This window comes from Takifugu rubripes, chromosome 13 (assembly GCF_901000725.2).
Source record: "Takifugu rubripes chromosome 13, fTakRub1.2, whole genome shotgun sequence".
Lineage (NCBI taxonomy): Eukaryota > Metazoa > Chordata > Actinopteri > Tetraodontiformes > Tetraodontidae > Takifugu > Takifugu rubripes.
The window spans coordinates 15,363,036-15,383,506 of record NC_042297.1 but is presented as its reverse complement, the minus strand read 5'-3'; the positions used below and the strand labels follow the sequence as shown (position 1 = coordinate 15,383,506).

The window sequence follows — 20,471 nt, the reverse complement described above, 5'->3', positions numbered from 1 at the left end:
AATTTTTGATTCTGGATCTGCTGTCCAAGAATATTAAAGCCCAATAATGATTATAGCATTTCATGTTAGGTTGTCTGAAAACTTAATGAGCTCAGTGCACGTGGTGTAGAGGTAAGTGGCAGCTGTGGAATCATTAACATGCCAGTTGCTTTTTCCACTGCACTACAATTGGACTACTGTACACTTGTCACATAATCCGTGTGCTTAATTTATGGAACCAGACTTTCTGACCCCAGGAGTATGCAGTAGCCAAATTATGGGCGGAGTCAAGCCACCTTCCTCCGCTAGGTGGCGATTTGTTTTACTTTGTTGTTAGGCCACACCAGTTTACCTTTTATGTCACACCACATCATTCCATAAAGAAGTTAGCTGGTGAGGGAGCAGCTAAAGCATCGGTAGTGAGTTTATGTTAAGTCAAGTGAAGCCAGGAACAGGACCCAAAAATGCAGACAGCTGATCGTAAGGTTTAATTCTCAAAAAAGGTTACAGAAAGGTAAAGGCACAATAGTTGGGTAGTGAGGAGACAAGTCAGGCTGATCAGAGCAGCAGTGAACCGGGAGCTGCAGAAATAAATTTAAAAAAACAAGACAGAGGTGAAACAAGTAAAAAACTCACAAGGAAGGCAAACTAGCAAAAATCCAATCTAAAAAAACGGCGGTAAAGTGAGCCAAGTGTTACCACAGAGGATCTACCACAAACAAAAACAAGCCGCTCTTTAAAGCTGCCGAACTGATCAACCCAGATGAGCTGCAGGTGAAGAGGTGGTGTTTCAAACCTGCCTCCCAGGGAAAGGGGAAAGAACTGGAAAAACAACAAAATACACTGAATCCTAACAGTTTATGCATCAATACTTCACGTGCTGTTTGTATGTTCTGCTTTTGGAGCATTTAAGAGCCACCATGAGCGCTGTGTTAGTGGTGGGGCACAGAGCAAATGGATATTGCAAGGCCTCCTGGAGGATACAGCCAGTCAATCCACAACTTAAAAAGAAATATTGAGCTTTTTCAGCTACATAAGCATTGCATCGTTCCCTTAATACTTGCCTGTACTAGCTCACTACTGGTTGCTCATTTTGAAGCTTCTGCTCGCAGGTCACCAAACTATAAAACAAAATGTAGTTCAAGCATGAATCGCATGGGCGAGTTTGGCCTCAAATTACGAAATCATATGGATGTTGAGCTTGTGTGGGAGTGGTAGTCTGGCTACATTATACATACTAATTTGGGATGATTCTTAGGGCTTCCACTTACAGCATTAGCACTGATTTTATGTAATGGAACTACTGCAGGAAATCAGTTTCCAAACCAGGACAGTTAGTGGTGAAAAGGGTGTTCACACATTAAACAAACCAAAATGAATCTTTTGGTAAATCATGAATAAACCTAAAGTATAGTGTAGAACAGAATCAACCAAAAGTCTGTGTGATATGTAATGCTGTGGGTGAGTTGTGTGGTACCCGTGCCAAGCATTGAGTTTGATTTAGCCGTGGCTTTTACCTTATTAACTTCTATATGGATTGTTGCGGTGTGATGTAAGGTCAACTAGCATGGCCCAGCAAAGCAAAACATCACCACCTAGCGGAGGAGGTGGCTTGACTCCACCCATCATCCAGCTGCAAACTCCTTTGTCCAGTTGCATAAACTATGCACGCAATTGAGCGTTAAGTAGTCCGAATTTGATTTGCATGTAAATGCACACATTGTTGGCAAATGCAACTGATTCATCTCTGATAAATGTTTTGTACTGTGGGCTCTTTTATCATGTTTTAATACAAAAGACAGAATCACAATAGAATAAAGTGTTTATTACAGTCATGGACAAAATCCAAACACATTTGCAATGTGCAAAATTTAAAATGTAGCAAGAAAACACAAAACTGTGACATGCAAAACAACTTTTAAGCAATACCAACATTGTTTCACTTTATCAAATTTGCCAACAGGCTGAATTTCTGTTTTTTATCAGTAACAATGCAATTTCAATATAAAAGCAGAGGATGGCGTTAGCGCTGGTGGATAACTAGCCAGCTTAATGTCTGCATACAGTAAACAACCAGGAAACAAACCATTTCCAGTCCTTTGTATAAAAACCTCCCAATCTTTTCTGTTCATCCCACTGATTGTCCAGTGATGTCTCATCTGCCACACAGCTCCAAAACACCTGTACATCGTTGTACCTGGGTACTGCCATACTTGCAGCCGTTAATATTTATGCTGTGAAATTAAGAAATACAGATGTTGCTGTTATGGGGACTTAAAAATGGTGGGTTTGAATTTTCTGAAACATGTGACTCCTCTGACTCGCCAGTGATGTCAATCCACTTCCAAAGTGTACCTCGTCAAGTCCAGTCACACTAAGTAGGTACTAGTCCAAAATAGCACGTTTTTGGCAATAGATATAAAAGAGGTCACTGATCTCTGACATCTAGTTATCAAAGTGTGTTTAAAGACTTAATGACACTGAACATATTCTAAAAGGAAAAATGCTTAAAAACTGGATGGCACAAAATATCAAATATGTAAACAGCTAATAAATTAATAAATCAGTCATGATTAATAAATGCATGAATGATTTGGAAGTTAAAAGAACTATAATTTCTTTTAAGACACCATATAGTCAGTGCAGGAATTACAGAATTGGACAGTTTTGAAATGAATGTTGCCAAATAATCCCCCTTCCCCTAATATCTAATAGCAAAACCTACCTGCACAGCACGTAGGGTTTTGTGTTCTTAGTTCCTGCATAAGTAACGTTCAGTGAATAATAATCCTGAGTAATAATTTTAATATAAAAATCTAAAAGGCAGACAATAATATTCACTTCCATTCAACTCCTTGTATACAATACAAGGTCTGTTAACCCCTAATTGTAATGGTCGTGACAGCCAATAAGGCACTAAATTTAATGTGCATAACAGTTAAATTGAGTCCTCTGGCCATTTCAGAAAGCAAGATAACAGCAAAACTATTCTGTTATTGAATCTCCTTATCTTTAGCTATGCTGTTAATAATATTGAGACAAGAACAAGTTGCTTTTGTAAGATTTCAAAATGTTCAACGTTGCAAAGGTGGCTCATTTACACTGCAGAGCAGGAGCTCTTCTCACTTTCCTTTCTTAGTTTTTAGCAAAGGAAGTATTTTACGAGGGTATATATAATTGATTATACGGGGGAGATCGGTCACTAAACAACAGCTCAGTCCACTGCGAGAAACGTCCATGTCATCTGCTTCATTCCAGTCATCAGTCTCGATATTGTAGTACTCAACTTTACGGGTGGTGGTTTCGCCATTGAAGCCCCCGATAACAAATATTAAACCATCCATTAATTCAATCCCAAAGTTGCTCCGGGGGTTGTGCATGGGTGACAATGGATTCCAGATGTCTGAGTCGGGGTTGTAGACCTCTGCAGTGCGTAGACGCACATTCCCATCAGAACCACCAATCTATGCAAGTAAAAGCATGAATTAGCGAAACCAGTCACACAATTTAAATGCCTGGTGTAATTTGGCAAGGGTACGACTCTTTTAGTATAATTCTAGAACAATGAAGACTTAAAACCTAAAACATTTGTGCCATTGAAAATATACTGATGCATCTAAGATGCGGGTATGAAATGTTGATGCTTACTGCATAAACATAGGTTAAAGCAGCAATCACACCAACTCCACTACGCTGAATGCTCATGGGTGCAAACAGCGTCCACTGGTCCACTTCTGGGTTGTAACTCTCACACGTTTGGAGGCACTCTGTACCATTGAATCCACCACAAATATAAATCTGCCAATAGAAATGGGAGAGTTATCATTCTCGCGTGACTGGGCTACAGTATTGCAACCCTGTCTTTGCTATTTTCAGCTGTGCACTTCTAAGTGTGGCTATTTAAATAAAGAATGAAAAACCACAAGGCCTCTATTCCTAAACTGTTATTGCCAGCTGTTCTCTTACCGTACCCACCTTGTTGTTGAGTGTAGTGCAGCTGGCGTCGCTTCGCTGCTCATTCATTGATGCAACAAGAGTCCACTGGTTTGTCTCGGGAGCGTATGATTCTGCAGTTTTTAGTCTCTCAAACCCATCATAGCCCCCCATTGCATATATTTTTCTATTTAACACAGTTACACTGACATAGCAGCGCCGGTAGTGCATGGGGGCTGCCTCGCTCCACATGCCAGTAGAGAAGTCATACCTTTGCATAAGGTTGAATTTCTCCAACCGGTCAAAGCCCCCCAAACAGTACATGTTGTCGTTTAAAAAGACAACACCATGATAGGCACGTCGACGATCAAGTTGGGTTCCAGGAACGACCCAGTGGTGTGTGCTGATATCGTATGCTTCAACTGCGTGGGTGGGGTTGTTGCCGCTCCAGCCTCCAGTAGCCAATAAGATGTTTTTTGGATAGCGGGGGTAAGCCATAGCATTACGGGCAACAGTCAGAGGGGGGTCAAATGCATCCAGTTGCTCCTTGATGTTGAAACCCACTTCGATATTTCGGCAGCACAAAGAATTATTATTCACCAGCTCATGTTGCAGCATATTGAGGCGGATGTATTCATAAGATAAAAAACATAGCCGGACCTGCAGAGAGACAATATAAATGAATAACAGCTCAAACTTTAAACACATGGCTTTTGTCTTTGGACCAAACCTCCTTAACTATCACTATAGGACTGAGTTAAGGACTCAGTCTTGATTAAGATGCCTGAAGACAATAACTAGTTTGGGTGTGTGATATTCCTACACATAGTTAATGAATTAGGAGGCTAAAGGTCAGAGATATTACACTACTGTGTAATTATCTACAGCAATAAGAATAAAAGTATAGATTTTACCTTGGAAAATAGAATGGCTGTGAATTCTTTTCTGTCTGCCACTGCATGGTTGATCCACCGAACAACAGCCCTGAAGACAACAGCCTCACTACTCACACAAAGATGATCGCTGGCAATTATGCTGCAGAAATGCTCCATATCAAGTTGAAAGAACTCTTCACCTGATTCAATCAAGTCAAAGTTATTTAGAATGAATTTGTATGCCTTTTGCTCCAGTTGGGTGCAGAAGTTGTATTTGGTCAGCTGGTAGATGTCGATGCAGTTATCGGCGCAGAGCATATTGCCAAGAAAGGTGCAGCATTTAACTGAAATACTCATTATATTGAGAAAACCAGCTGCCCGGAGCAACTCCCGGATTGTCTTTTCTGACAGAGGAATGTTGTTGTTGTAAGCGAACTCAAAGATGAGCCGCATCACTTCTGGAGAGAAGTCTATTACAACGAAATGCCTTTCCTCAGGATTTGACCAGCGTATGAAGAGAGCTCTGTGGTTGAGAAAGAATGAGACAGTTTTTTATCTATTTACCAACGACAGACAGGTGATCACAGGAAACACACATTGACATTATGGGGCAAATGATGTGAGATTGTAGATATTGGACAGATGTACCAACATACTTAAAGACTGAACTGCATTTACACATGATAATCTTGTGGATGTGGAAATGAACATTCTGAACTTGAATGACTGCATCAGTAAAAGAAGTAGGCGTAATAAAATCGGAACTTCCAAAGTCTGTCATATTAAGTGTATTTTTGATGCAAATACACACAGATTTATCGTATATAAATATTCATATATGTTTGTTTACATATATACACACATTCAAAATAAATATAAATCCAATATAAAAATATTACATCAAAGCTGGCAAAGTTGTCTTTGTGTTTTGATCTGATTTTGGCTCAGTACCAGGAAGTGATACTGCTCCATCTCATTGTAGCCTTGTTGGCAGACGTTCTTCTCTGCAAACTTAATACAGCCCTTGGGTTTTATTCTATCTTCTTTGTGGTTTGTGCCTCTTTTGATTGATTTATTTTTGTGCTTTAAGATAGTGTTTTGCGTGCTTTTATTTATTTAACCTATTACACAGCTTTGCTGCTTTTATATTTTTTAGATTTCATGTTCTTTGTGTTTTAAGACAGTGCTCTTATTTATTTCATATTATTTTACCTTATACAGCACTTTGAAAAGCTTGTACTTAAAAAAAAATGTGCTGTATAAGTAAATTGGATGGATTGGGCTGATGTAGTTCCAAATAGGTGGGGAAGGTTGCACCCATCAGTGGTTCTCGCTTGGGGAAACATCAGTCAGATACCAGCACTTGGATAAATTCTGTGATGAACAACTTCCTGTAGCTCCATCCGGGAAAACAAATAGACATTAAGATAGAGAAGGATGAGTAAAAGTGAACACAGGATACAATAACAGGATTTATTCCAATGGAAAACTGGAATTCAATATTCTTTTTTGCTATAAGACTAGGCTGGAAGTAGGCTGGATCAGTCCAGCCCTATTGTATAGGGCTGATGATAGTTACACATGTATAGGGCCTATAATGTACACTGGCCAACTGTTGATTGGCATTTGGTTGAGCCAATCACAGGCTTGTAATGGAACTCAATGCTGTGCAGCTATTGCTGTGCTAAATTTGGTGTGATGGCCTGCACTGAGTGAAAGACCATTTGTTTGAGCTATTCAGATCCTGAATCACAGGTTACACGTCGAGGGGACGTGCTCCAAGGAAGCAAATTGAGGTTGTATGTGTGGCATCCTAATAAGGAAGGAATGCAACCTGTTCTTTTTAAAGGGTGAACAGGCTGCAAAAAACTGCTGTGGTACTACTGAGCTGCTCTAATAGACACAACCATATCACCCCTATACCTGAATTTCCATTGGTTGCCTATGACTTTTAGGATTTATTTTAACATACTATTGCTAACCTTCAAAGCACCTGATTGCTTAGCCCCCAGTTACTTTTCTGACGTATACCCACGTGTGCTTGCTCGCGTCATGATTTGGGCCACCGTACTGTCCCTCCTTCAAGCATTTGCTGTCAGGGCACTCTAGAGCACTGCATAAGGTAAAACAATACGATATATATATGAATGCACACACTGGAAACACATAACACCAGAAAATTAGGAATAAAAGCACTGCCTGAAAGCATGAAAAATTTAAAAAAAAGGGGTGTTCAAATCTATACTTCAGGGGGCGATGATGGGTATGACAGATAAAAACAGGACATTCTGAACAGAATGTTTTTGCTGTTACCTATCTTTTTGAAATTGTCAGAACTTTAAATTTAGTGCGTTATTAAACTACCACCATGACACAGTCATGTATTGTATGAAGTTGAAATTCAGCTCAATCATAATGTCTACCTTTCAGATTTCTAAGCTAACATGATTAATCACATTAAATGAACACTAAGAAAAATACTCAGGGTTTATATTTATTAAAGACCAACAAACACCAAAATACCAAGCGCAGGACTGACTAGCAGCACAATGGCTCTTCCCTTAGAGCCCTCATGGAGAGTCTACCCACCGTTCTTACCTGATTTTATACTATATAAACTGGGATTTATGCTGTAAGCACGCAGCATTACGACCATACATGCAAATCCATCGATGGAGCTATTAATAGACCATCCATTAGGTTTTAGTTGTATGAGTCAACATACCATAACCAGTTAGGCCCTGATTTACTGAACATGTCTTAGATTTAAGGTACCACCGAGTCTGGAAGTCTGGCCCTCGCTGCCTAGGCTACTAAGACCTGAACCTAGAACCTAGATGAGCAGTCACCAAAAATGTTTTTAGACAGAGAGGGAAAGTGTGAGAATAAATAAAAGAAAGATATCAAACGCCTCTGCAAAGGGATTTTATTTTAGCTAATATTTGAAAAAGTGTATTTTCTGTTCTAACAATCATGTGAAAGCTTTCCCAAATACGGGGACAGATGCGAAAATAGCTCAGTAATACAGATGCTGACATGACTTAAATATGTTTTACAATCTTTATACCCTGATAACATCTTTGATAAAGGCATACATAGAAAGTGTGGCATTGTTTTAAGATCAGCATTTCCATTAATGCCCCATGCTAAAGATACTAATAGCTGTGATATAACTATTAATATTTGCATCCAGTGCAACTGTAGATTTCAACTGACACTGGACAGATTTCTGTTGTGTTTTGGGAAAACCAATTTTTTTTCTTCTAAAATTATTTCCAAAAGAATATTCTAATAACCCTTTTGGTGTTCCACAGGTCAGTTGTTTACATGTCTGTAATGTTCCAAGAATGTAACCACAGGAAAGTAAAACTGTGACTTATAAAATCTCCCCTCAGATATGTTAAAACCAGTAATCTCAGATCAGATGATAGATGACTTAAATGCTGATTGAATGACATTCCGGTAAAACACTGCCACCATACTTCAAGACTGCTGACTCATTAAATATCCACATTGACCTTCATGAAATCCATCTTTCAGTAATGCCTTTTGGCACTAGTATTTCCAAAAGTAAAATAACCACAGTGGCTTCAGAAAATACACTGACTGATATCAGAGTCCTGGACACATGATTACTATAGAAATACTTATTTTGATGAAAAGGAAAAGAATAACCTGCAAGTATGTTGAATTAATAACTTCCATCTACCGTGCATGATTACTCCTTCCCAATGATTCTGTTGACTGGTTGATCTTTGTTATCCAGTTTATGTACAACTCTGAAGGCCTCCAGGAACTCATTAAAGTCTATACTTCCATCTTTGTTAAAGTCAATGCTTCGGGCAAGGTCATCGATTGCCCGGTTGTCAATCTTGATCCCCAGGTGTGCACTAAAGAGATGCCAGGTGTGTCGGAACTCTTCAATAGAGATCAGACCTGAACACAGTCAACACACTATAAACTTCCATCACTCAAAGAAATACATTTAAATTCAGCAGCAAGAATATTGGATTTACCTGATTGGTCCTTGTCTATAATACTAAAAATGATCTCAATGTCCTTCCTGTATCTAAACAGAGCATCAGCCAAGTTGGGGGTGACCTAAAATGAAAAAAGCTGCTGTTGTTAATTGTCCATTTATACTCCTAAAAACAAACTACGCAGACAGACATTACTTCCATTGCCAGCAACTGTATCAGGATAAATAACCAATCGCACATTCAAAACACCAAGACACAGCATTGGCTATAATTTAGGCTTCCATTTAATGTTAAAGTATGTTTAAACACTGAAAGTAGGGACCAGGATCAATCCATCAATATCTGGAAAACTTAAGTGAAGTTTTAGGTAATTTTTATACAACTGAGTGGGTGACGGTAAGGTTTATATAACTGAACAAAATAATAATAAAAAAACACTTAAAAAGCAACATTTTGGCAGAAAGTGTTGCTATTCCTAGAAGTCCTCCTTACAGAACCTGCTCAAGGTTCTGGTTGAAGCTCCATTGATGTAAATGCAGCTAACGGCTCATCAAGCAGATAAGCTTAGGTTACATATAATTTCATAATGCTGTGCATTCCGTATTAAATCCTCACAACTTCTCTACATCTCGATCTGCACAATAAAAATAAGACCAACTAATTATTCTTCTGGTGCATCTCACTCTTTACTAACCTCAACCTGAGGAACCCCTGGTTCCATATCTTCGAAACAAGACTGATAGTCCACTCTGCCACCTGATGCCAGACGAACTAAATGTGGTCGCAGTGTCCTCCAGGGCAAGTCTAATCTCAGGCCGGTTTCCAGAACCTGTGCCCATTCACTCACCAATATGGTACCTGACAAGAGATGTTTTTTAATAATTCAATCTGGATAAATGCATATCACAACCGAGCAAACTGAGAATATCAAACCGGTGTTGTTATGGTCGTACTCCTGGAAGCCCAAGATCAGCTCTGAACGATGGGTGAACAACTTCTCCTTCAGGGCTCTAAAGGCAGAACCCTCAGCCGCTCTTACCCTATGGACCCACAGGCATTACATCATTTACATTCACGTCTTCTATCGTGGAGCTGTCACAGTCAATCCAGAGACACGCTGTACCTCTGCGTCAGGGTGAGTTTGCGTGTGGAACGGCTGACTTGATACTGGTAGAAGCGGGGCATCAGTTCTCTGCCCACTTTGATGTAGGCGCCTCGATTGCTCCCTTCCTCATAGTAATTTGATGCAGAAAAAATCGTGATAACCTACAGCGCAGACGCCCACACATTATTTCCTGAGACGAATGTTCTTCACTTTTCACCACAGCTGATGTCTACCTGTCCACTGTGACACAGCTCATAACCCTCCTGTTTGCACTCGTGGGATCGGATGAGCAGCTGGAGTCCATGTTGGAGCAGCAGCCTTCGGGTGACGTCGGGGCCGAAGTAACAGCCTCCTCCCCGGAACGTGTTGGGACAGCAGCCCTTCAGGGTTTTTGGGTCACTCCACAATATATCTACAATCTGTCAGGGGAAACAATTAGTTTGAGTGTTTCTGACAGTGCGTCACATCACAGTAGGACGGAGCCAGGATCTGACCTGCTTCCATTCCTGTTCATGCTGCGGAGGTGAAGGAGCAGACAGAGAGTCCAGGAAAGGCAGCTGGAAGACGCTGCCACTGGGTGAGGAAGGGTGCGGCGGATGAGGCCTAAAGCAGGGCGGAGTTTTCAGGGAGCAGAGGGAAATGGAAGAGCAGGATGAAGAGGATGAGGAGGAAGAAGTGGAGGCGCTGCTGTCTTGCCGGTTAGGCCTGCATCGCCTCTCCCTACAAGGATACAGGTGCAGGTTACTTAAATTCAAAAAGAATTAGTCTCCCGAGTCTTTCACAGGTGGGCCACCGCTCTCAGACCTCTGGTGTGGGGTTCTCTGAATATTGTGGCTACGGCTGCTGCTGGGCCGAGAGCTGTCTGTAGACCTTATTCTTTTCACCTGTCTGCTGGACTGACCAATGCTGAGCTGTTCCACAGTAGTTTGGGGAAACCTCAATGCAGATTTAATCTGCCAGAAGAAAAGAAATCAGAAAAGAGAGAATTCCCTCATTGTCAACATCCCAAAGTGTTGTTAATTTTCTAACACATCCACCACCTATTTTATTTTAATAATTGGGAAAATCTAATGTTGTAATAGCTTTCAGAGAGTTTTCCCCCCGACTTTGTGTCGCTCCAGAATGCTGAGGAAGTCCAGATCCGTCTGGTCTGATATCCCTCCGTGAACAATCAGGATCTTTCCGTCAATGATGGTCGCGATGGGCAGGAGGCTGAACACATCCTGAAACAGCTGGAGAATCTCACAGCCGTGTATCTATCAGCCACAGCATAAAAACATGGAGCACCACGGTGATCCACAGGCGGCCGGTTCTCCCAAAGCCATGTATGTTGATCTTACCTTGTACTTCTGCATCACTTCCTTTGTGAACCCGTACCTGGAGGGATTCCATCACAGCGGGCATCAGATTTGCACCTTTAAAATAAAGCTCAACAACTCTCCACACTTATTTTCGCTCACCTGAGGTTCATTAGGTGGTCCTCATGGTTCCCTCGGTTCAGGTGCATGTAGTCGGGGTAAAGCAGAAGGTAGGCAAACAGGAGCACCATCACTTCAACGGAGTTTTTCCCACGATCTACAAAATCCCCATTAAACACGTACGGTGTCTCCGCAGAAGGAAGTCCATTCTGAAAAATGTTTTTTTTTTCATTAAAGTTAAATCTGATTGTGCTTGATAGTTTATTGCCCATCAGATGCAAAGAGGGGTGGCAGTTAGTTGTAGCCAACCTTTACCTTATAAAATATGAGAAGTAAGTCATCGAGCTGCCCATGCAGATCGCCTGTTCCAAAAGGAAAAGCATTATCACCATTATTGTGGTGATCCCCCTCCCATTTTCTGTTTTTAATGAATGGGATGCAAATGTGCAGGAGGAAGTGGCCTCAAGTGACTGATCAGTGTGCAAACAAACAAGCCCCCCTTTTTTAGAGTGCTGCCATTAAGATGCAGCAAATACAACAAATTTATAAAATTAGTGATAATTTATTCAGCAGTTTTTTATTTTTACTCAGCCGGGCAGCAAAAAGTTGCTGAATTGCCTCATTTTATAGCTGCTCATGTTTGGACATGATACATTTATGAATTACAATGAGGAAAAGTCACCCACCACATATTGTAATCTCCTTGGTGTATGTTGTGGACAAGTGGATGATGTTGGGCATTTGTTTAAGGAGCTTTCTGGTCTCGTGCAGCAGCTGCAGAACATATCTGGCGTGTAGCGTCTTGGATGGAAGGAATAGAAAATAGTCCTGAAAACAAAAACTAAACAATTCAGTTTAAGAAGAGCCATATTCCGGACCTGCTGCTCCTTGAATGCACCGAGGAGAGCATTCATATCAGAGACAGAGAGAGGAAAAGACAGCCGGGGCCCAGTGTACGTCTCTGGTACGGTGACCAAGTTGTAGCAGTTCTCGTTTTCCAACCAGGGATCGGACGCAGAGTCCATCAGCTTGGAGATTAAGTCTGGAGGAGAGAGCAGAGAAAGAGATAAGGAATGGGAGAAGGTAAACATGTTTTACACAAAAACTGTGCTTCCTGACAGCTTGACTAGAATATGATTCTTAGATGTTACTGAATAAGGCGCTTGCAGACGACAGAACTGACATCCACTCGTTTGCTCGCAAAAACTGGAAAACCACCACTCATTTAGAGGCGGCAGCTGTCATTTTCTGACAGCTCAGCAGCCATTTCGGTACAGCCTCCCTTTTCTATTACAAGACCGCTGCGCTTTGTTGATGAAACCACTAATTTATGCAAACAAAGACAGTAAGAACGGGCACCTCTTGGACTGTTCCTTCTTTGTCTGCATCTTCGGAATATCCTCTGTCTCACACACATACGATGGATGTGGACCACTTTGTCCAACCTCTTCACATCACTTATGCTGATTTGCTTTAGAATTGGGTACGGTCTGTTGTAGCTTAATGATTAGCGTATCAGTGGAGAATTATGTGTGTTTAGTTGAATGAGTGAGCCAAAATGCATATGGCCGCATCCGTGTCACTAACACACAGGAGTCCATATTCACAACAGTTGCTAAGCAACAGGGTATATGCAATAGGGTTCCTAATCTGGACCAAAAGTGGCATGTAGAATAAGGCCTGTGTACACGTGTGTGTATATATACATATATATGAAAAGAGAGAGACATGTCCTGGAAGCCCAAATAGTTTGTTGAAACATAAAACAATCTACTATCTCATTTTCTCAGCAAATTCAATGCAAGTGGTGTCATCTTAAAAAATCTTACCTGGTCCATTTCCATTCAGGTGAGTGACGTTGTTAAGCATAAAACTGAAAAAACTTGAGAGCTGAAGAAAGAAGGACAAAAAAAAGAAATTTGAGTTTTTGGTTCTTCTGAAAATTATTATTTATGCTTTGATCGAGAATAAGGAGGCCCGGGCTGAGAGCTGACCTGTAGCTGGTCCTGTTCACCGGCATATTCGATGGACTGGAAGATGTTCCAGGTGTACCTCCGCCTCATCTCCAGCCGGGCCATGTAGCGGCGGAACCACCGCTGGATCAAAACAGCTGCCTTTATCGCTACAGGAAAACACTGTTACTGGGCAACATATGGAGTCTTATACACACAGTGCAAAGATCTTCCATTCAAAAGAGACAACAACAGAGTTTGTAATTCAAAAGTCAGAAGCTGCTCATCTTGCTTCTGCTGTAAACTAGCAAGCTTTCAGCGTGAGCGGGGTCTTACTCAGGGCCGAGCTGGGAGTCTTTGTTGTGGCATCTGTAAAAAGCAAAATCAGCCATTCAGCATTGGTGATTGTCAATTGAATAAAAAGACAGCAGACTGAGAGGAGTTAACAAGACACAGGGGAGATCAGTAGGAACCTGTGGGACGAGGAAAACTAACTAATTAAAAGAACTTGGAGAAGCAGCACACGTTAGAGAGAGAAGCAAAACACCAGCTGTCAAACATCTGGAGTTTGTCAGAGCAAGAGTGCATGGGCGCACAACCGAGGAGTGTTTGCTGCCCTGGAATTTAATTACCATCAAATTTCGGATCATGTATTATGACGCAGGTGGGGAAAACACGGTTTATATTACAGCCTGGGTGTCACGTCTGAATTACCAGTGCTCCTCCCATTAAATGCTCAAATGTGAATGCCAGACCATTTGGAAATGACAGAAGGGACCATCACCGTATCTACCCGTCTTCTCATCTTTCCCTTGCGTCGCCGTAGCAACAGAGGTGCCACATCCCATGATGAGGTCCCAGGATACCATGGGTTGGTGTTTTTCGAGCTAGCAGCGGTAGGTCACATCTGGGTGGCAGCATGTAACACTGGGAATGAGAGGTGGGAACAGCGAGAATTCCTTTAAAACACCTTGAACTCACTTTTAGAGAACAACATGCATGAACATACACAGTTCACTTAAATGTGCTTGACTTTGTATTGTACTCCGGTTGTGCCCAGATTTGGATTACATTTGTCATCATGCATGCGATAAGTCCTCCACTGTTATGGTCCAGATAAATATTTCTAACCATATGTGGTGTTTTATAGACTTTTGGTGTTCTGGTGTTATTGAAGGTATTTCAAGGATGTATTTTCCCATTCAATGCCAAGATCCTGTAAATTTGCGCATATTTGGGGTGAAGATCTCCACCTTCACCACCGTATTTACATGCATCAGGGCTCTTAGAAAGCACTGGTGGTGATTTATTATATTTACCTGCTTTGAAATCATCTCCATGGCTGAGGTTACTAAACCGCCATAACAAAGCGCCGATCGATCGTCATTTACTTCTGTTTTTTAAAGGATCCATACCTGTTGTTCTCATCGCCGCCGTCCGGAAGGTGGAAATGGATCACACGTTAACGTGGAAAACAAGATCGTGCAAGAACGGCAGACGACGCTCAGGCTACACGTCCAGTGAGAAGCTGCATTGGCAGTGAAACTGGTTTTTGCAGCCGGATCAGGAGCTGCTGTCGGAGACGAGCGCGCACGGAAGGAGGAAGAGGAGGAGGAAGCGTTACCAGGTGGAAAAAGAAGCGTTTTTTCCTAACCTATATTCTTAAAACAAACCTACATTTATTAGCTCCAGTTTTTTTTTAGATGTGTTATTGACAACATTAGGGATATTTGACTTTTAAGATTTACAGGCAATAAACATTTGCAGGCTTTCCATTTCGCGCATTATTCGCCAAGTTAAAATTTTGGCCAATTTGCTAGACAAGAGTTGACTTTGGAGGCCGAAATTTTGGAAAATAAAGTGCATTTATCATCGGTGCCACCAGGGGAATTTAGGGATCGTGTTCCATGTCAAGTTTAATCGCCCAGCGTTTTAAGACGCACTCAGCCACAATATTTTTTAAAACTTCGCTGTCGACATTTCAACAAAAATAAGAACCATCCTGCAGCATGATCACCCAAGACCTCTGCTGCGTCACCATATGTACAGAAAAAAGATGGAAAGGCCAGAAATGAAATTTTAAAATATGTCTTTAATGATACATCAAATAAAATCTAATACACAAGAGTCCAGCTCTTCATGCAGCAATTCTGCTTTGTATTTTCTTCTGCACCAGTGCAACAGCAGCATCAATCTCCTCCAGAGTGATCACTTTTGCTCTGTTGCTCCTCGACAGCCTGGAAGCCTCCGAGCTCACCAGTCTAAGAACAACCTGTTGGGGAAAACTGAGCCGAGTCATCAAGAAGTCCGGACTCCTCATCCCAGCCGGGCGGACCTGAAGGAAATGTTCAAACCGCTATATAAATTTGCACCGTTTTTTTCCTGCAATTCCAAATGTTCCCTGTGGTTCTCTGACCTCTTTATGAGCTCTGTAGATGGACACCGACTGTGGTGGGACCATGCATTTGCCTCGTGAGGCTTTCCTCCTGGCTCTGGCTGGAGCTTTCATTTTCCCCTCCTCACAGCAGGAGAAAAGAACTCAGAGAGATTTGAGAGTGGTTTGTTTTTATCAGAAGGACTTCAGAAATGGAACAAAGGCGGAGCAGTGGGGCAAAAAGACACCAACACAGAGTGAGAACAGCTTGGCCCTAATCAGGCCCGATTGATGTCAGCTGTCCATGGGCAGGAGTTCAGACAGGAAGAAGTTATGAATAGGACCAGGGCTGTTCAAAAAGGATTGAAAAAAGGAGTGATAAAAGGGATTGTATGGGAAAACCACATTCGTTTTTTTTCTCTTGTCTTTGTAAAGACAGAAAGATTGCGACAATGAAGCTTCTCTCAGCTGTTGACAATGTGACAGATTTCACCCAATATCGTCTCTTTGCTTTATTTCATTTTCCTGTGACAGTGCGATGGTTCCTTTGTTTCTCCCAACAACTGTGCAGTATTGAGCCGCCGAACGTCAGTTGTGATGATGTTAATTTTATTTATTTATTTTACAATAGAAAGTTGGCTTGGAAAGTTGAATGGAAACCGAGTTTGTTTCTTTGAGTTGATGGCAATCAAATGTAGCTTTCAGCCTGTTTATCCGTCTGTTTAATCTGTCCATTTATTTATTATTTATCAATGATTTCCTTTGTCTAAACAAGGTTGGCTGCATTGATGTTGGTATAATACGTATTACCGGTATATATTCTTGTATTTTCTCTCTGTCTCCTGGCACGCAGCAAATATCTAATCAATATTCTTTAAAATTAGTAACTAAAAAATCTAAAATTATAGAACTAGTTCTGATATTTAGCCATATGGAGAGTATGTATCTTAATGATAAAGAATGCATTATTCAGAAAGTAATTAAATATAAACACACTTACAGTAGTGGTGGTTTTTTTGGGCTGGTTGGATTTTTGATTTGACCCCTGATGGAGCGCTGACGCCCATCAAAGGGGCAGTAGATGGCGAACAGCTGTAGGAGGGGCTTGGTTGGGCATTAGGTAAGGCCATTAGTGTCCTGAGGATTACTGTAATCTGGCATCGCTGCTGCCGTGGTTGCTCAGTTCACCATCGGCATCGTCTGAGTTGGAACAGGTTGGAAGATGGCTCCTGCTGCACGCCCTTTCCTGCTGGCCCTGGTTTTGCTGGGAGCTGACGGTAGAGTTTTGGTTTTACCTCAAACTGGACAGCATTTTAGAGAACTATTCAAACTCAAATGAGACTGCAAAAGGAAAGTATGACTGTTTGGTATGTGGATTATTATCTGCACCCTAATGTTCTTCTCTTTTCTCATTTGTGGTTTTGTCAACCTGCCTGAGCAGTTTTCATTAGCACTCATGGTCAAGAGGTATGAATAAATCACAGCAATTTATCCAGTGATGCGTAAGATGCCACCAATGTTATCAATCCATATATATGTGCAATCCATGCCTTGATCCTGAGTATTTCTGCTGTAGTCTGGAGGGGCTGCATGTCTGTATGTAACGCTATTGTTGTGTGTTTATTTGAGTTGGGAGTGTCTGAGACGTGGAACAGCAAGTCCTGCAAATGTGACTGTGAAGGAGGAGAATCCCCGACTGAGTTCCCCTCCATCAGGACCGGTTCTTCGATGGTGCGAGGAGTGGACTGCATGCCAGGTATGATGACATCAGTCAGCTGACGGTCCAAGCGTAGTGCAATCTGTTTCCTGCTGTTCCTGGTTTTTCTCAGAATTGAGGCTAGAATTAAAGTTTCCGCCTCTCAATCTGGAGAGACAGCAGTGAGTCTTCTGTCTTCTCTCTGTCTCTCAAACATAATTTTGAGGCTTTATCAAAGGCCTCTACGCGTGCAAATATGATAGAGCAAATATTCATATGTAGATGCACATGCATGAGCGCATTAGACACCAGATTTGACGCCACAGGAAGGATATGCTCCACCGGACATCCTCGATGATGGTGACGATGACGCAGATGGAGCCGCAAAAAGATTCCCAATCCAAAGGAGACGTGCTGGATGAGGGCAGCTAAAATTTAAAATGGCACAAAAGAGACTTATTAAGATTGAGAACCAGAGTTGGAGTAAAGAGGACAGCTGAGATGACAGTGACAGTGAGATGACAGCGTGTGTCTGTGTGTGTGTGTGGGGGGGGGGGAGAGAAACAGATAATCATCACTTTGGAACATGATGCTCAGACTGTTGGGCTCCTAATAGAGCGCTCTGATTGCACAATCACAGAAACCTGTAATTACCCTGTGATGATGACTGAGGAATGAAATGGACTTTTCTCTCTTTTCCTCCTCCAGTTTGCCTTTCCCCCATTCAGATTAACGAAAATGATTGCGGAAAAACACCAGGAAATGGACATTCCTGCTGCTATTATGCAAACACTTATCTCTTGACTCACACGGTCACTGCTGTTGTGTGTGTTGTAATACTGGGATTAGACAGGATGTAACCCCCCTCATGCCGGATTTAGCCAGTAGTAAACAACAGCAGGTTTCTGTTGCACGGTATCTGATGATTTTTCATAATTCCAGCGGGAAAGCTCTCCTATTACTTTCCCTGATCTGTTTTTCATGACCAAAAATGCATTTTTGTGATTTTAGCGGGCGAGCAGATTGACCGATGAAAACACAGGACAACATGGAGCTAAATCTGTGTGTAGTGGAGTATGGCCATCTGTCCGCCTGCTGCCTAATGGCCACCACTGATCTCCCAGTGTGGAGAATTAAACTGTGAGCTTTTAGGATGAGATATGGGTCACACCACGTCAGCTAATGGTGCAGTGGGCACAGAACTTGGTTGTTTGAGGACTTGAGGACAGAAAGGACGAAGAGATGGAAGAACAGGCACATGCTGTGTAAGCAAGTGGAGGGATAATTATTTGTTTGTGGTGTGTAACTGTTGCTGAAATTGTCGGTGATGCCTTTCAAGGAAATCTAATGAGCCCCTGTTGTGAATTTGCAACCTGCAGAATGTCCGTACCACAGGCCTCTCGGTTTCGAAGCTGGATCAATAAGTCCGGATCAGATCACCTGCTCCAACCAGGACCAGTACACCGCCTGGTTCTCCTCATGGCTCCCGAGCAAAGCCCGGCTCAACACTCAGGGCTTCGGGTAAGTTCATCTGGGTGGAATTGTGTCGCTCTACATATATTCCTTAGAAAAATTTCCATCTGTAATCTCATATTTGGGAATGTAATCCTGGATCAGGAGCAGGCAAAAGTACAATTGTATCGCTGGGAAGCCAATTTACCAGATTACAAACACTGAGAATGGGTTTTCTTTTCTGCGCGTTTCCAGCAGATCAACTTGTGTATTTATATTGTTGACTGTTGAGTTGAAAATGAATGAAAACATCAACCATTATCCACTGCAGTTCTACAATACGACCCCCTGTTCTGCATAAATGCATATAATCAAAAGTAATGGAGGACAAATCTCTGCATGATTTCAGCAAGAAACTGCGTCATTTCAAAGATTTTCTAACGGGATAGAGCAAACTGCAATCTGCAAATCCTGCCCAAATTCTTATGATATATTATTAGCACATTTATGGGATTAGTTAAAGTAACCAGGCAGGAGGGAGAAACTCTGAATTGGGCCCTCAGGAAATAAATACTTGAATCACTGCCCCTAAATCTGCTGCACTGGTACCAGTTTCCCACCTTCCTTCTGCAGGTGTGCGTGGCTCTCTAAGTTTCAGGACAACACTCAGTGGTTGCAGATTGACCTGATAGATGCCAAGGTCGTGTCTGGGATCCTGACCCAGGGCCGCTGCGATGCTGACGAGTGGATCACCAAGTACAGCCTTCAGTACCGCACCGATGAGAAACTCAACTGGATCTACTACAAAGACCAAACTGGAAACAACCGGGTGAGACGGGTGCAGAGCCAATCTCTGATGTTTGATAAATAATCAACCTAAAACAATATTCAGCTCCTGCCCCCAGCAGTGTCACTCTAAGCTGCTGTCCTCTTGCTCCCAGGTCTTTTATGGAAACTCGGACCGGTCCTCATCAGTGCAGAACCTCCTGCGGCCTCCAATTGTGGCGCGCTACATCCGCATCCTTCCCCTCGGGTGGCACACACGTATTGCTCTGCGCCTGGAGCTGCTGCTCTGCATGAACAAATGCAGCTAAACCTCTTCTTGTTTCTGCAGCCCCCCCAACTCCTGTTAACCCAAATCCCCATCCTGAGAGTGTGTGAACCCCCGTCCAGCAACAGGCACCAAACCACAAGAAGTTTCTCTTTAGAAACACAAAAAAACAGGTTGGCCACAGTCATTTTATTTAAATATTTGTTTGATATGCTCAATGAGGCTCCAGTCTCCATTGTCAGTGGTAAAACTGTCTCAGTCTGGGGGCTTTAATGGTCGGCGAGGACTCGATAGATCATTTACAATGAAAATGGCATAAATTCAAAGCAATAATCAGGCAGCGTTGCTATGGAGGTTGCAGCCGCTCATCTTTCTTTTGTGGCGCACCTTAAAAAAAATGTGGTGAAATGGTGAAAAAGATAATTAACATGCTCATTTTGCTTGTCACCAAATGTGTTTCTTGGATTGTGAGAGCCTTGTAAAAAATCGCTGTCTTTTTATTCATCTCTGACAGTTTTGTCCCTTGATTTCTCTTCGTTTTAACGCAATTTAACACATTTCAGTGTTTTCTTTACTGTGACTCGACATTCTTTTTTCTGTACCTTGAAGTTTTTTCCCTAAATATATGAAAAAAATGTGTAAAACTATCTCTTGTG

At 42.0% G+C, this 20,471-nt stretch overlaps 3 protein-coding genes and 1 long non-coding RNA gene across 8 annotated transcripts; 1 reads left to right on the top strand and 3 right to left on the bottom strand.

Moving 5' to 3' along the window:
- Nucleotides 1–3,038: 3,038 nt before the first annotated feature.
- LOC101067937 (kelch-like protein 10) lies at nt 3,039–5,274 on the bottom strand. The gene is made up of 4 exons (XM_029845708.1): nt 4,827–5,274; nt 3,955–4,572; nt 3,628–3,777; nt 3,039–3,443 (listed from the first exon to the last, which is right to left on the bottom strand). Exons 1-4 carry the CDS (start codon nt 5,238–5,240, stop codon nt 3,102–3,104), a joined length of 1,524 nt encoding a protein of 507 aa, XP_029701568.1. The 5' UTR covers nt 5,241–5,274; the 3' UTR covers nt 3,039–3,101.
- Nucleotides 5,275–7,357: 2,083 nt separating this feature from the next.
- On the bottom strand, nt 7,358–14,835 carry ppef1 (protein phosphatase, EF-hand calcium binding domain 1). 5 transcript variants are annotated; one of them, XM_011610206.2, is made up of 19 exons: nt 14,658–14,835; nt 14,027–14,169; nt 13,579–13,611; nt 13,285–13,412; nt 13,120–13,180; nt 12,169–12,332; nt 11,977–12,091; nt 11,606–11,652; nt 11,333–11,499; nt 11,213–11,249; nt 10,979–11,128; nt 10,677–10,825; nt 10,367–10,592; nt 10,106–10,291; nt 9,891–10,033; nt 9,701–9,807; nt 9,462–9,625; nt 8,804–8,888; nt 7,378–8,723 (listed from the first exon to the last, which is right to left on the bottom strand). In XM_011610206.2, exons 2-19 carry the CDS (start codon nt 14,109–14,111, stop codon nt 8,506–8,508), a joined length of 2,265 nt encoding a protein of 754 aa, XP_011608508.1. In that variant the 5' UTR covers nt 14,112–14,169; nt 14,658–14,835; the 3' UTR covers nt 7,378–8,505. The 5 variants fall into 5 exon arrangements, with proteins under 5 accessions (XP_029701959.1, XP_029701960.1, XP_029701958.1 ...); XM_029846099.1 differs by lacking the exon at nt 11,606–11,652 and having other exon boundaries at nt 7,358–8,723; nt 11,977–12,332; nt 14,036–14,169; XM_029846098.1 differs by lacking the exon at nt 11,606–11,652 and having other exon boundaries at nt 7,360–8,723; nt 11,977–12,332; nt 14,562–14,835.
- A 479-nt stretch (nt 14,836–15,314) lies between these two features.
- On the bottom strand, nt 15,315–15,819 carry LOC101077867 (uncharacterized). The gene is made up of 2 exons (XR_172527.3): nt 15,659–15,819; nt 15,315–15,577 (listed from the first exon to the last, which is right to left on the bottom strand). It is a non-coding gene; the product is annotated as an uncharacterized lncRNA (long non-coding RNA).
- An 84-nt stretch (nt 15,820–15,903) lies between these two features.
- rs1a (retinoschisin 1a) lies at nt 15,904–20,459 on the top strand. Its single transcript, XM_011610035.2, has 6 exons — nt 15,904–16,893; nt 17,058–17,083; nt 17,246–17,372; nt 18,692–18,833; nt 19,398–19,593; nt 19,706–20,459. The coding sequence occupies exons 1-6, from the start codon at nt 16,839–16,841 to the stop codon at nt 19,856–19,858; spliced, it is 699 nt and encodes a 232-aa protein (XP_011608337.1). The 5' UTR covers nt 15,904–16,838; the 3' UTR covers nt 19,859–20,459.
- The last annotated feature ends 12 nt before the right edge of the window (nt 20,460–20,471 follow it).